The 14,759-nt window shown below is 37.8% G+C and overlaps 1 protein-coding gene and 1 long non-coding RNA gene across 2 annotated transcripts; both read right to left on the reverse strand.

Annotated features, from left to right (window-relative positions):
• Positions 1-4,190: 4,190 nt before the first annotated feature.
• On the reverse strand, positions 4,191-4,612 carry LOC112845620 (uncharacterized). The gene is made up of 2 exons (XR_003218479.1): positions 4,480-4,612; positions 4,191-4,397 (listed from the first exon to the last, which is right to left on the reverse strand). It is a non-coding gene; the product is annotated as an uncharacterized LOC112845620 (long non-coding RNA).
• An 81-nt stretch (positions 4,613-4,693) lies between these two features.
• Positions 4,694-6,392, reverse strand: LOC109201025 (cationic trypsin-like). The gene is made up of 5 exons (XM_019356585.2): positions 6,214-6,392; positions 5,698-5,893; positions 5,435-5,608; positions 4,911-4,972; positions 4,694-4,716 (listed from the first exon to the last, which is right to left on the reverse strand). Exons 1-5 carry the CDS (start codon positions 6,260-6,262, stop codon positions 4,694-4,696), a joined length of 504 nt encoding a protein of 167 aa, XP_019212130.1. The 5' UTR covers positions 6,263-6,392.
• Positions 6,393-14,759: the final 8,367 nt, after the last annotated feature.

The raw sequence follows: 14,759 nt of genomic DNA on the forward strand, positions 1-14,759 counted from the left end.
TCCTGAGTTACACAATGAGTGTTTCAAATGTGTGCAATAACCCACTGCATGTGTAGTCACGCTGAGACCGCGTGGTCTTATTTTTATTACCCTTGATTCAGCTGTGACCTGCTTATCAAGTCTTTTTACAAGTACATCATAATTATCTGCTCTCATGCAGACATAAGTTGAGCAATGGTTTAACAAAATTCCCATCAGAAACATGAAGGTTTAGCTTTAAGCTTATTTGTCCAAAACAACAATGGATAAACTGCCAGCAGCTGGATTGAAATAGAACATAGTAGTGTTGGATGTAAGTAAAGGAAATACAAGTATAACTGTGACTATGGAACAAATCTCCTTCAGTGTTAAACCTTAATGTTAACCTGATTGTGTTTATTAGAAAATCAGCTATTACAGTGTCTGTGTTGCTCCACATAGTTAGTTAACTCTGGTTGTCTGTGGGTTTGTGTCAAATTTGGAGTGAACAAAAGCATGAAAACTGTGGAAGATGCAGACTGTGAAAGTCTAGTTTATTTCATGAATACAAAAAAAGTTTACAGTCGCTAGAACAAAGTAGCATACATTCATGATAAAGTAAATACCACAACGCAACTTGGACAGTGAGAAGTCAAATGAATTGTCTTAGAACTTATTATATTCTTTAAGCGTAAAAGCAACACCCAATATTAGAGTGTTTGTGTTTTAAGCCTTCTATTCAAAACTAGTACGTGTCAGCACTTCTTTCTCCCAGCAGCATTATTGAAGTGACACTTTAACGACACTTTACCTGCTGATGCTTCACATCACAATCTTTATGACGAAAAAGCTCAGATGTCTGTGCTGTCACTTGTTATGAAAATGGACAGAACCTGGGCTCAGGCTTCCTCTTCTTCTTTCCTTCCTCTTTAATAATAAACATAGATCAGTAAAATAGCCATGTTTTTATACAAATGATTGTGATAAAGAGAATTTAGATGTTTTTTCTCCAGTGTGCATGAACTCAAACTCTTTTGAGTTCAAATCTTTTATTTTTACCAACAACTGGGGAAATCCAAACTTGATGTACCAGGTCAACTCAGTGAGCGCACACACACACACACACACACACACACACACACACACACACACACACACACACACACACACACACTGTATCATAATAAATGCCATGATATCTTCTTGTTCAAATAGTTTATTCACTTAACAAAGAGGTAGCTTGGAAACTCAGTAAGAAGGAAGAAAGCTAGTTTAAGGACACTTTCTCAAATAAAGAGGATTTCATCATCTTTCTGTTCATAATACAGGCTAAATAAAAGAAGAGATACATCAGAAACAAATCAGTAGATCCAGAAATTATAGAGGCAAACTCTTTCAGCTATAGAGGCAGAGGTACACTTCATGTACTCATTAGCGTACAGTTCAAATGCCTGTGTTAGGGTGCATTGTTTCAGTTTCATTAAGTCTTCTTGCAATTACATGATAATTATTATGCTGGACAAGAGTGATCAAAGCTCATAAACATCTGAGTTACACAATGAGTCTTTCAAATGTGTGGAATATCCCAGCTATAACCTTTGCTTTCAATTTGGTTAAACTTGGCATTCAGATCACAGTCTAAACAACAAGTACAGGAGGTCTTCCACTCCACAATTAAAAATAGCAACACTCATGTAAGGCTTTATTCTCCATAGTGTCAAGATAAAGCAACATTAAATAATGGATCTTCCATCTGAAATAATTACAGTTTGTATAAATTCACGCTGAAGACCAAAATACACACACATACATAAAACACATAAACCACTAAAACCTAATTAAAACACATGGAAAATTACCTCATTTGTTGTGCTATTCAAAGATGTGTATGTGTGTGTATTCAGGCCAAGTCATAAAGAAAACGATAGAGGTCAATATACTTATATGATCTATAGTCGCTGCAGATTAATGAAATATAGTGGAAACTTGAAGATCCTAGCTATAGTAGTTTGTGGGAAACAAATACAGTGAAGTGACCATTTAGCTCTTATGGCATAAAACTGTTTAGTGTATTATTATTTGCTTTTCTACAGTATGATATTGTTTAATAATGGATTGGATTAGTGCATAAAATAAGTTGATAAATAAATGTTAAATATCTAATCATCATATCAAAAATCATATATTTGGAGGGAGTGTCTTTGACACATGCTGACTGCATCCTTCTTATAACCAGAACAGGAAGTGAGATCAGAGGTGAACAAGAGTGAGCTGTTTGGTGAAAGGAACAGGAAGGATGAAGAAGAGGTGAACATCCACACAGTTTAAAAGGAGAAATAAGAGCACAAGCTCTAAGATGAAGACTGGTAATGATTAAAAACTGCACTAAATAGTATCATTCTGTGACTTCAAACTTTAGGTAGTGCATAACATTTACCACTTTATATTAATTTTACTATACGCTTAAATAAATAAAAGTAAATAACTTTAAAAGGTGCTGTTATTGAGTGAAAATTCAAAAGATTTCAGGGCTGGGGTAAGCCCTGTATGCTTCAAGAGCCTAGCAACGCCCTCATTAGCAGCAGCAAATTGATATGGACCAGTTTATGCCTTTTATTCGGTTGTAAACTCTGATATACACTTATAATTAACCTTTGGGTGACTGCACAAAGACTGAGAGGGGACGACAGAGAGGGAGAGAAAGGGAGAAAGATGGAGGAACACAGCACATATAAGAAACAGGTAAGAGTGGACATGAAGTCAAAGTCAGGGACATGTCCGATAACAAAGACCTTCCACCTGGCTACATATATGTCACTTCCACTTTGCCCACATTCATCTATGATGATCGCTCATAACTAAGCAGTGTGCTATGCTCTTATCAAACGAAGAGCCGAAACTGCTCTTAAAATAACTGTTACAAGAATATTTTTTGTTATTTTTTTTTAGTTGAATATAAAATGTTTGTGTGTGATTGTCAGTACAAAGAGGAAGCGAGGACAGAGAGACTGGAACTAACAGAGATCAGGTGGATTTTTCACAAAATCTACATGCATTAAATGGATGCGTTGTGTGATTTTCAGTAGCACTCTGCTATTAATGTGAATAATAGCATTTAGCAACATTCACATCACTGTAACCTTGAACAGGATGAATGCCACTATACTGATGTGACAGACTACAAATCTGTTCTCCACTCTCTGAATCGGTGAACACGATTCTCTGTGCTGAGTCTGCACAACAAAGTGTTTGGGTTTGTATGAATTCAAAAGCTGTCATTTAAAATCAGCTCTATTAGTTGTTGGCTTCTTGTCCAGGTATGTGGAGTCGCAGGGTGATTTTTAACTGTCTGTACTGTATAATGGTACTTTAAATACTTGATGATTTGATGGACTGTCCTCTATGTGGTTAAGAGACTGAAACAATGCCGTGCAGGTTTCTCCTCTGATCTGCTTTTTCATAAACTGGTTTTGAAATTTACTGGTCAGCATGACTGTGCCATTGCATCAGGTTTTAAACTAAAGTGACCACCGTAAAGATGATGTATTATATTAAAATCTGTTATTCTTAGACACTGCTGTAGGTCATCCAAAAATTAGATTTCTTTTGAAGGTAACACTAAAATGTGTATCCAACTGAAGTGAGGTTTGCAAATGTGAAAAGGGTTGGCTACATTTGCAAACAGCATATGACATTAATATTAATTACAAGGCACCATAAGCATGACATTAAGACTGAGCTGAGCCCTAAAGGTTTGATCCTGGAGTCGCCCCTGATTGAGTGCTTCTCACACATTTATGATTTTGAACAATTTACAGAAAATAATATCAACTGTAAGTACTTTTAAAGATTCAATATATAATAATAGTTGCTAAATTCATGCAAGTCAAATAACTGATGAAATAACTACAGAAACAAAATTATACTTCATGTGTTTCATGAGCACAAATCTTCATCTGTAAAATAACAAGTAACTAAAGATGTCAGATATTTGTGGTGAAGTTAAATGTACCAATTCCCACTGAGAGGCAGTGGAGAAGAAGCCACAAATGTGATGGAAAGACCAATGCAAAGTACAAATTCCTCACATTTGTACTTAAATACTATACTGTAGTAATTGTACTTAATATCATCTGGCAAAAATGACCCAACAACTTTCATGCAAACATCACAGTTTCTGAACAACTGAATGATCAACGTGACACATGTAGAAACAATTCACACAGAAGAAGTTTCTTCCAGAGCGGACTGTTTATTTTGGATGTTATTTTCATTTGATTATTTTCCATTTCCATTCCATTAATGACTTGATTTATCCAACCAATGTAAGAGCAGACCTTCAGAGAAATAGCTGGTCCGGTACAGGCACATTTTTCACCACCAACATACACACCATGAATCTTGTTGTTTTTGGCTATCACTCCACCACCAGAATCACCCTGAGAGAGAAAACAAATTATATGTTTGTTCTAAAACAGCTGATAATGATACAGATAAAATGTTGGCAGCATGGCAACTCACCGGACATGTGTCCACTCGAGGTTCTTTGTGACACATCGTGTTTCCGTTTGGCCATAATAATGTTGACTTACATGGATGGAGGTTAGGCTCACACTCAACAACATGCATTTTTGCACACTGGAGATGAGGCAGATAACCAGGACTAGAGAAAAAATGTAAAAAACAAAAGTGTTTCATGCAAGGAAATCAGACATTGAAAGAAACATGCTTTGCCTCATTTCTGGAACAAAATGTGTTCTTTAAAAGAAGCTAAGCAGTGTTTAAAAAGGAGGGAAATTGACAGTATATCCAACATAAAATGAAATAAATACTTTATGTCATCACAGTTTTCAAATAAAATGAAAAAGTAACTATAACAGGCACACAAGACAAAATCAAAGTATAATATAAACTAAAAAATTGTGAAATAATCAAAACAATGCTGTTCTCACGTTTGTTGTAGTTTACATCAACCATATAACCACCATGGCCTGCAATCTGAATGACATCCAGCCTACAAATTAAAAAAAATAAAATAAATTCCATGTCCATGTCTGCAGGCTGAGTATTTCCAGTCCACTTTAAGTCAGCTAATCTTTGCAGATTCAAACATTTATTAAAACATTACATTTCCTTCCATTTCCTAATGCTCATGTTTTATTGTCAGTTATGATATGATAGATCATGGATGTACCTCCTAAGCGGGTACCTAAAATCCAAACCAGAACCCTTACCTCAATATTCAAGTCTCAGTTACATTATTGTTAATAAAGAAGCTTTGCAGTCACTAATGGGGGTTTGTAACTTCAGAAGCATGATGTCATTTTTTTCATAGACTACAGATGTTGCTACATTTTTTGCTCTTCCTGGATGTTTAAAAAACCAACCAACTAAACAAGAAAAATATATGTTATGTCAACATATTATGGACTTCCAGAATTCAAACTTTACACTTAAAAGGTTACTCAAAACTCACTTTTTACGACGTGTACATTTAGGTAAGACAACAGGCTTAATATTATTCTCTGGTGGGTCGATTTTCAGAAGCATGATGTCATGTTTTCCTGTTTGGTCCTGAAAGATCTTGTGATCAATAATTCTCGCAATTCTTCCTGGACCGGGATGAATTCCTACATATGCAGACATAGTCCTAAACATGGAAATGGTAAAAGAACAAAATACCAGTAATGAGTTTTGTCTCTGGACTGTTTTTTTTTAAGTGAAACAGTCATTTCTCACCATCCAGGTTCATCTTTCCAACAGTGAGCTGCAGTTAGAACCCACTCGCTGTGGATCAGAGAGCCGCCACATAGATGATAGTAATCGCTTCTATCGGTCTGAGTTATTTCTACGTGATACAGACGATCATTTTCCTTACACCTATGATCGTGAAAGATTCTCTTGTGCAAATCCACCTCTGTGCACACCGTGAAACCTGAGAGAAGAGGAATATACTTACAAAGTGTTGGCTTACCACCTGAACAACATATTGTCTTAGCCAGGAGCCAGTTATTATGGTTGTAACCAGCAACATGGCTAGAAAAATGAGGCAAAATTCACACTGTGAGACATTCTGAAAAATTTACAAAAATTAATGTAATGGAGAGACAAAGAATGAGAACAAAAAAGCACGACTTAATCAAGCCAAGTTAAACAAGTCTTTATAAACATAGATATGTCATAACCTTAGGTATGGTTCAAATACACCAAGTTTAAAAATAAAAGCAGAAGAAACGAGTGCAGTAGTTCACTCACCAACCCACAGGAGGAGTGGGAGGAACTTCAGGTGAGCCATTGCTGTCATTCAGCTTGCAGTGAATGCTGTGCTGGGACACTTTTTAAACTTCTTCTCACTGTGTTGGTGAGAATAGATCCACCAATCACACAGCCCAGTTTTATCAATAAAATGCCACTGGTTGGGACGGTCTTCATGCAAAAGTTGAATGTCTCATCCTATTAAAAAGAAAAGTGTTACTGTAGCCTTTGTCATCCACATACTGCAGGAAATGACACTGCAGTGCAAACAGAAGTTATGTATTCATAGAATTATTACTAAGTTGGGCTTTTGAATGTTTGCTCGTGCACAGCAACTATATTCACAGTCCAAATTGTTCTGTTTCACAAACTCTTTGCCTTTTTCAATGATATATATGCAAAGCTCAGTGACAGTTATTTATTTGCTTCAGTAGCTCATTAGGGTCTGTCTCAAACCTTTTATAAAAGCAGTATAAAAAAGCATGAAACATCAGTTGTTCAGTTAATGTGATATTGGCTGACTTGATATAACAATTTCTTTTCATTTTTTTGTCTTGTACATATTGTTTTTGGACTGTCCTCCACTTCCATAAGTGACAACAGTAACCAACCATGTTGACAGAAACTAATCCACAATGTCTCATTCACTCAGCACAAAACCTTGAGGCTGTTTTCCTGCCTTAGTGAACAAAGATATGAAATGCTATTTGATTATGAGTAAGCTCAAAATGAAGTTCACTGTTCTGTGACATACAGCTATCTTACAGCCTTAAAACCTTTTGTGTGGGCCTCTTTTACTGATCACTTATTGCACTCTTGGTTGTTAATACATTGATATTCAGTTTTTCCCCATGCAGGTTAATCAGTCATGTTTGCATGGTTGTAAAATAAAAATATTCATTGTTAATTATTGATAATCAATAAGTACATAACCTAAGACGTTGTTTCACATCCTCTTGGATCATAACTTAATATTCTTACCTTTTTAATAATAGCACAACTTTAATCATTTGAATTCTTTCACCTCTGTGTCAAGTCTAGGTATCAATTCTAGAACACAGGACACAGGAAAATCATCTGAATGGAGGAAAATAAACTCACTGAACTATTTTTAGTCACAAATTACAAAAGGAGATAGTCTGAGAAATAAGCTCGAAGCTACAAAATTCAAAGTAACCAGAACAAACTAAGCATAAAGATGAAAGGTGAAAATTTAAATCACAAATAAACTAAGACACAAATGGAAACTATTTAATAATAACAGTAGTGTCTTGTTTTGTGTTTCTAGCTTCTAGGGACTCTAGAAATGGAAAAATGTACTCGATGGAAGGGAAGAGCAGTCATGCTATCAAAATGTAAAGTGAAACATGAGTTGAATCCATTAATTTACACACTTTTCTTATTTGCCTTTGCATCATAATGCACTACTTCCTCTCTGCTGTGCTGAATGTCACAATAGAAGAGGACCATTTGGCAGCCACTGTGCAGAGCTGTGGCCCATATCCAAATGTAACCAGAGCTTTTATCCGTCCATTTAGTGGGTTTATTAGCGGTGATGAGTCCAATAGATATGGGCCAGCAGGGCCTTCTACACCTGCTAGTCTAGGGGTCGGCAACCTGCGGCTCCGGAGCCGCATGCGGCTCTTTAGTCCTTATACTGCGGCTCCGCGTGGTTTGGGCAAATAAATTAGAAGAATTTAGCTGAAGTGTATTTCATTTATGTTAGTTCTTTTTAACTCGTAGTTCTAAATTGGAAGATTATTGTGATATTGAAATATAAAAATAAAATTATATTCTATTATTTTTTCATCGCTCAAAGTAAGAGTCACACAGACAAACACCGTTCACGCCTGACAGATGACAGCTTACAGTCCTGCGTAAACTGACTTCGTATAGCCCCGATTTGCGGACTCTGTGCGCAGAGGTTCAGGAGCTGAAGTCCCACTGTAAACAAATCACGGCAGACCCGACGATGTTTCCATGAGCATGCTTTTGAGCATCTCTTTATTGAGCACTTTTCACACACGGTTGCTGTACGCATACAGCCGGCTGCAACAACACAACAGCACAGATAGCGCAGACGTAAAGGCAGCGAGGCGTGATTGCGGGTGTTGCTCAGGTGCGTCCGCCTCCCCTGCAGCGGCGCCGCAAACCACGCCCCGCCGCACGCATTAACCAGGTAAAATACATATTTAGGCAGAATTTTGCAAATATCTATTTTTCATTTTTCAGCAGCATAGTGCTTTTTCCAATTATTTTTTAAGAGTCAGGTCAAGGCTCCAACAGCCCAAAGGCGATATAAGGGTGGCGGCTGACAACAGTTTTTGTTTGTGTTAAGAGATTTTCAAATGTTTCAAGTATTATTCCCACTGCCATTTGTACGTTATTGAAAGTTTATCTTTAATTTTAGTGTTAATAGTTGTTTACCCATTTATTCTTTCCATTTAATCGTATTTTATGGTTTTACTGTTTCGCTGAAGTGAAGCTTAAATGAAAGACAAAAGCATAGTGTTCTCAGATATGATTCACCCAGTATATTTCCTCTGCACCTGGTTCTCTACGAGCCGTTTCACTCCCAGGAAGGGGAGAGCAGGATGTTCTTATCTACACTCCCAAATACAAAGAGGGGCCCATTCTTCAGAATCACACACACACACTCTGAGATCATAAACTTCACACACACACACACACACACTCTGAAACGCTATAAATAAAGAACTGCCACATACGCTGGTTGTGAGCCTGAGACAGCAGCGCTCACCCAGCGTGCGCACGTTGTTACCATCTAAACTGTCTTGAGTGTCTTTATTTCGCCTGAAGAATGTCTTGTTTAAATATTTACTCCTTACATTTATTTGGTCCTTCGAGCCAACAGAGTGACCTCGTCGTTTCCTGGATTCGTGAACCCACGCTGCAAAGTCTGTCATGACAGCCTGTTTCTAGTGAAACAGTAAAGACCAACTACGTGAATTCGCCGTTGGCCAGCGTTTTTACCAAGAGGTCCACGATCCCAGGGAGCGAGGAGGATTCTCTCTGACCGGCATTTTCATCCGAACCAGGTGAATATAAACACTCAAGAACACATTGCGGCTAAAATCGTTTTTTAGATTGACACGGTTCTTAAAAGACTCGTCCTTTAAGGACTGGAGGTCAGGGATCTCACTCTCACGAGTGAAAGGACTCGCCTGTAAGACGGAGTTTGACGGTCCTGTGTGGGGTCACTCCGCAGTTTAAAAGGTTGGAAGTCAGGGATCTCACTCTCACGAGTGAATGAAAATAAAGGGATCTCACTCTCACGAGTGAATGAAAATAAAGGGATCTCACTCTCACGAGTGAATGAAAATAAAGGGATCTCACTCTTACGAGTGAATGAAAATAAAGGGATCTCACTCTTACGAGTGAATGAAAATAACGGGATCTCACTCTCACGAGTGAATGAAAATAAAGGGATCTCACTCTCACGAGTGAATGAAAATAAAGAACGTGTCAATTAAAATAGGATTATAGTACCGCGTGTGAAGTTTATGTGTTGTTGAAGAGTGAGTGACCTTTTGAATAGAAACAACAGGTTTCTGCACCACTCTTACTGTTTCCTGTGTTGACCGATGTACTGGTGAGAAGGGGTCAAAGGTTGCGCTTCAACGCATAAAATTAAGGCCGCCCTGGGTCTAGACCAGGGTAGAAGGCTGCCTTAATAACCTCCCCCGACTCTAATATCAGCGAAGGTCACACAGAGTGTATGTTGGCAGTATTAATAAATAAAAGCAAAACAAGGTGTTTCCAAATACAATAAATCAAAATAAATTATAAGCAATTTACAATAAAATATTATTGATAACTCTAAGCCCAAAAAATGGGAAATAAACCCGCAAAGCCTGAATTGACTGCAGATGAACTATGGTTAGAAAAGAAATCCCCCAGTGCAGGACAAATAAGCACAAACAGATGGAGAAATCCTAAAGAGACCTAAATGTCCCACGTGGGAGGGAAAATGTATAACTAAATTATAAGAAACCCTCCAAGCAGAAATAAATACTGAAAAGGATGCTAAAAAGAAAACAATGCGTACACAAGAGGTGTAATGTTTTAAAGCATGGAAAGAGGAATGAAGTGGAATAAACAAAAGGTTAAATTAAAATAGAGCTTATTTAATGTATTCAAATTGATAATAGAAGGATAACAACCTGTAAACTGGTATTAACAATGAAATATAGTTGGCAGGACGACCGTGCCTAGAATGGATAGAATGCATGAAACCAGATAACTCACACAAACACATATTAAATAAAAAAAGAGAGATGCATACGGCATATTAAGGCTGTGTCATTGTTCAGCCAAGGAAAATGTCTCCAGCTTGGGAAAGGGTGAGACTGCAGCTCACCCTCAGCCCTTGGTGGACACAAATAAAATATTGTAATATACTATTGCTGTTATATAAAAAGATAATAACATTAATAATGAAATAATATTAAATATGAAGAGGCACCTCAGTCAGTTGTGATGTGAGGTGGATAATTGTTAAAAGTAATCTGTATCAAGCTTGAGGTTTGCTCAAATTCAGTATAATGACATATGAGATGAAGAAAATAAAGAAAATATGTAAACTAATTAAGTGCATAGAGACACTTGACCCGCTTGTAAACCTGTCATCCTAGATGAGATTTTGTTAAGATGAAGAGCAAACCTATACTACCAAGCTAATGAGCAAGATACACACTTTTTATTTTGTATTAATTTTTTTGTTTTTCAGAGCAGAAGCTGCATGATATTAAAAGCTCACACATGCAGCAGTCTGTGATCTCAGTTTTTTTTTCTCTCACACTTCTCCTTTGTTTCTGACAGCAGTTCTTTTTCTTTATGTGTCCCAACTCGTGTGTAAGGCCTTCATGCCATCAGCAACTTGTTTTTGTTTGTTTGTTTTGTTGGTTTGAAAAACAAATCTGTGATCATACTTGAGGATCACAGTGACACGAAATGATTAGGCACATGATTTACTGACGCCTAGTTTTAGAGCTGTGAGCTACGAACTGTAAGCAATGCAAAGTTTTTCCGAACTTAGAAGTTTGACATATGTAACATGTATGAGATATATGAATTATTTTAAAACGAAATAGAAATTGTCCAAAATGCCTTAAGAAAATATGTAGTGCTGTATCTACAGAGAAAAAAGGAAGAAGACGCATTCAGTAACTTGGAAATAGCCTTTCTACTTGCATGTAGATGGAAGTGCAGGTTGCATGAAAGCTGTTTTAACACAGGCATTTGGAGAAAAACAACGTCTGCTTGCATTTTACTTCTGCAAATTAGACTCTGTTGTGTGCAGGCTGGTGTAGCTGCAGCAGAGGCAGTAAAAGGTCAGCTGACATTGTTTTAGGACACACTTTAATCATCAAAGTGCCCCATGCTGTGACTTCTGAAACAGCTCTCTTCATGCAACTTCATGCTTGATGATGATAATTTCGGAGCCAGCTGAGAGCTGGGTTGAGAGCGATGCTTTGTTTTAAGTGACAAAGCAGAAAAGTTAAACTTAGTTTGTTTTTGTTTGTTTGTTTGTTTTTTAATACGAGAGAATGGTAATGGATAAGAAGTGATATTTTGTTTAAGTGTTGAAGAAAGCTAAATACTGCAACATACGTCTAGTGCATGATCTGCGAGCAATGAATGGATCATCTTATTTATCTTTAAACTCCAATTATGGAGACCTGAGTCACATACTTAGGGTACACCCTTAGGTGAAGGCAGAAAGCTACTAAACAAAGAAAAGAAGCTATATACAATGCGCGATAGCCACGAGACTAAGCATTCACATTCTTTCTGACTCTTAATGAGCCTGAGTTATGACCTTGGCTCCCTATTTTTCTGCCTCCACCAGAGATGGGAGTGAAGCTCCCGTGGAATGTGCTCTGTTCTCCTTACTGCATCTATAAAAATAGCATTCAGTAACTTGGATATAACCTTTCTACTTACATTTAGGTGGAAGTGCAGACTAGATGAAAACAGTTAAATTCAACAAAGAGTTCGATTACTCTGGAGAAACGGGAAATGTGTCTGTAACAGGAAAACGTGTAACAGGAACTACATGCCCATAAAAGGAGCTGACTGTGTCAAGGACGCAGACAGACAGAGAGACACAGAGACAGCCAATATGTTTACTCTAACTGTTTTAATAGTTTTGCAATTTTCATTAGTTTTATTTTTCTTTAGTTTTGACTTAAGATTTTAAAACTAAACACATTTTTGCTACAAAATCAGTTAATTTTGTGACCACTCATTGCAGTTTTAGATAGTTTTACTTTTGTTTTTATTTTTATTTCTGTTAACGAAAGAATATTTTTTTTTAATTTTTTTTATTTTTTTTATTTTTTTTTACTTCTAGTTTTGTTTTTTCGTTGGTTTGACTTATCAATGATGAATTTGATCTGCAGTACGCCATTTTGAAAATATGGCATGACAGAGGGCGACAATTTTGCAGACCAAGCAGCAAAATCAGTAGCAGTACAAACAGTAGACGCACTTATGGTGACAACACCTCTATGCAAATTCCACTGGATATCTTGAGAAATGAACCACACATTTGTGCCATTACTAGAGCGAAAGAAATGGTTGAGGTGCGGAGCAATTCTACAGGATGATCTGATCATATGTGATGGGAAACCGTTACAACCGAAGTCTTTATACAAAAACAGTAGCTCTTGTGACACATGAAGTTGTTCATGTGTCAACAGGAGGGAGTCTAATTAGTTAAAAACACTAGTTAAAGACACTTCTATACATTAAATTTCAAACAAGTCAATAAGAGAAACAACTCTAGCAGAGTGGATGACAAAGTTGCTGGAAAACAGAGAAATAGTTTTGAACAATCAACTGCCGAGTGATTCTCTTCCAGTTTCTTGCAGGTTGAAAAAGGGTTGAACCAATCCAAGAACCACAATCTCCCGAATAGAAAAGTGAGCAGTAAAGTCTAGACTGCAGACCGCTCTAACCTCTGGTGTTCACTCGGTGGGGAGAAGGGCTATCAGTGGCAACACTGAGACACTCGCTCCTCTTGCTGGGTGTCTACTCATTGGAGGCCAAGGGTGTGTCCACGGTCGAGAAGAGGAGAAACGCTCACAGAGGGAGACCTGATGGAGATGGAAATACTAAATGCAAACCAGGATGCCCCTGAGGGTGAGAAACCGCACAGACGACGTCGATGCTGGACAAGAGGATGCCAACTGACCACTGTCACAACGATGTGTTCCATGCTCGTGTTCACAGTATTCTTATCACTGGCCCTGGTAGGCATGAACACGGCCTGCACCAGCAACCCATGTGACCCACACTGCCCGAGGATTTACCGGCAGGCTCCAAATGTGACGTGTCCTGAAAGGGGAACCATTTTTAAGCTGCAGCCTATGCCCAGAAGAACGCGCAGCGCAACGAGAAACAAAGAAGTGGAGAACAATGCTGGACCTTCATACCTAACAACACTGCAGCTGACGGCAGTCTGACCAGAGCCCTGGAAAGACTGAAGACCCTGAATGAGAGAATGAAAGAACATTCTGGAGTGGACACTTCCATGTGGGACAGCTGGATGGACATGTTTGGAAAGTACCGCAGCCTAGTGTCATCAATCCTAGTGTCAATAGCTGTTTTTGCAGCCATATTGACCCTATGTGGCTGTTGTTGTATTCCCTGCATAAGATCCATGATCAACAGACTGATAGCCACAGCTATTACACCGGACCCTGTCGGCCAAAAAGAAATTATGACACTGCTGGAGCACGCCGACACTGACTCAAACACCGACGACGAAGATGAAGAAACAACCTGTAACTAAAAGAAAAAAGACACTCCTGTTAATAATGAAGCAACAGTTAAAAATGCACTGTCAAGAGACTGTATGCTGATAAAAGTTAAAATGTGTAAAACAAATTAACAACAGGAGGGATATGTTAAGAGATTTTCAAATGTTTCAAGTATTATTCCCACTGCCATTTGTACGTTATTGAAAGTTTATCTTTAATTTTAGTGTTAATAGTTGTTTACCCATTTATTCTTTCCATTTAATCGTATTTTATGGTTTTACTGTTTCGCTGAAGTGAAGCTTAAATGAAAGACAAAAGCATAGTGTTCTCAGATATGATTCACCCAGTATATTTCCTCTGCACCTGGTTCTCTACGAGCCGTTTCACTCCCAGGAAGGGGAGAGCAGGATGTTCTTATCTACACTCCCAAATACAAAGAGGGGCCCATTCTTCAGAATCACACACACACACTCTGAGATCATAAACTTCACACACACACACACACACACACACTCTGAAACGCTATAAATAAAGAACTGCCACATACGCTGGTTGTGAGCCTGAGACAGCAGCGCTCACCCAGCGTGCGCACGTTGTTACCATCTAAACTGTCTTGAGTGTCTTTATTTCGCCTGAAGAATGTCTTGTTTAAATATTTACTCCTTACAGTTTGCTACATGGATCATTTTAGTTCAGCTGGGTGTCTTTCCTTTTGTTATATTTCTTTAAGAGTTCAAAATGTGTTGATTACATAAATAT

This window comes from Oreochromis niloticus, unplaced genomic scaffold (genome assembly GCF_001858045.2).
Source record: "Oreochromis niloticus isolate F11D_XX unplaced genomic scaffold, O_niloticus_UMD_NMBU tig00008133_pilon, whole genome shotgun sequence".
Lineage (NCBI taxonomy): Eukaryota > Metazoa > Chordata > Actinopteri > Cichliformes > Cichlidae > Oreochromis > Oreochromis niloticus.

Coding starts and splice junctions, on each gene's coding strand:
- LOC109201025 (XM_019356585.2), bottom strand. CDS start 6,262: ATGACAGCAATGGCTCACCTGAAGTTCCTCCCACTCCTCCTGTGGGTT. Junction 5,609..5,697: donor TGGAAAGATGAACCTGGATG/GTGAGAAATGAC, acceptor TTCCATGTTTAG/GACTATGTCTGCATATGTAG. Junction 4,717..4,910: donor TGATGTAAACTACAACAAAC/GTGAGAACAGCA, acceptor CTTCTTTTAAAG/AACACATTTTGTTCCAGAAA.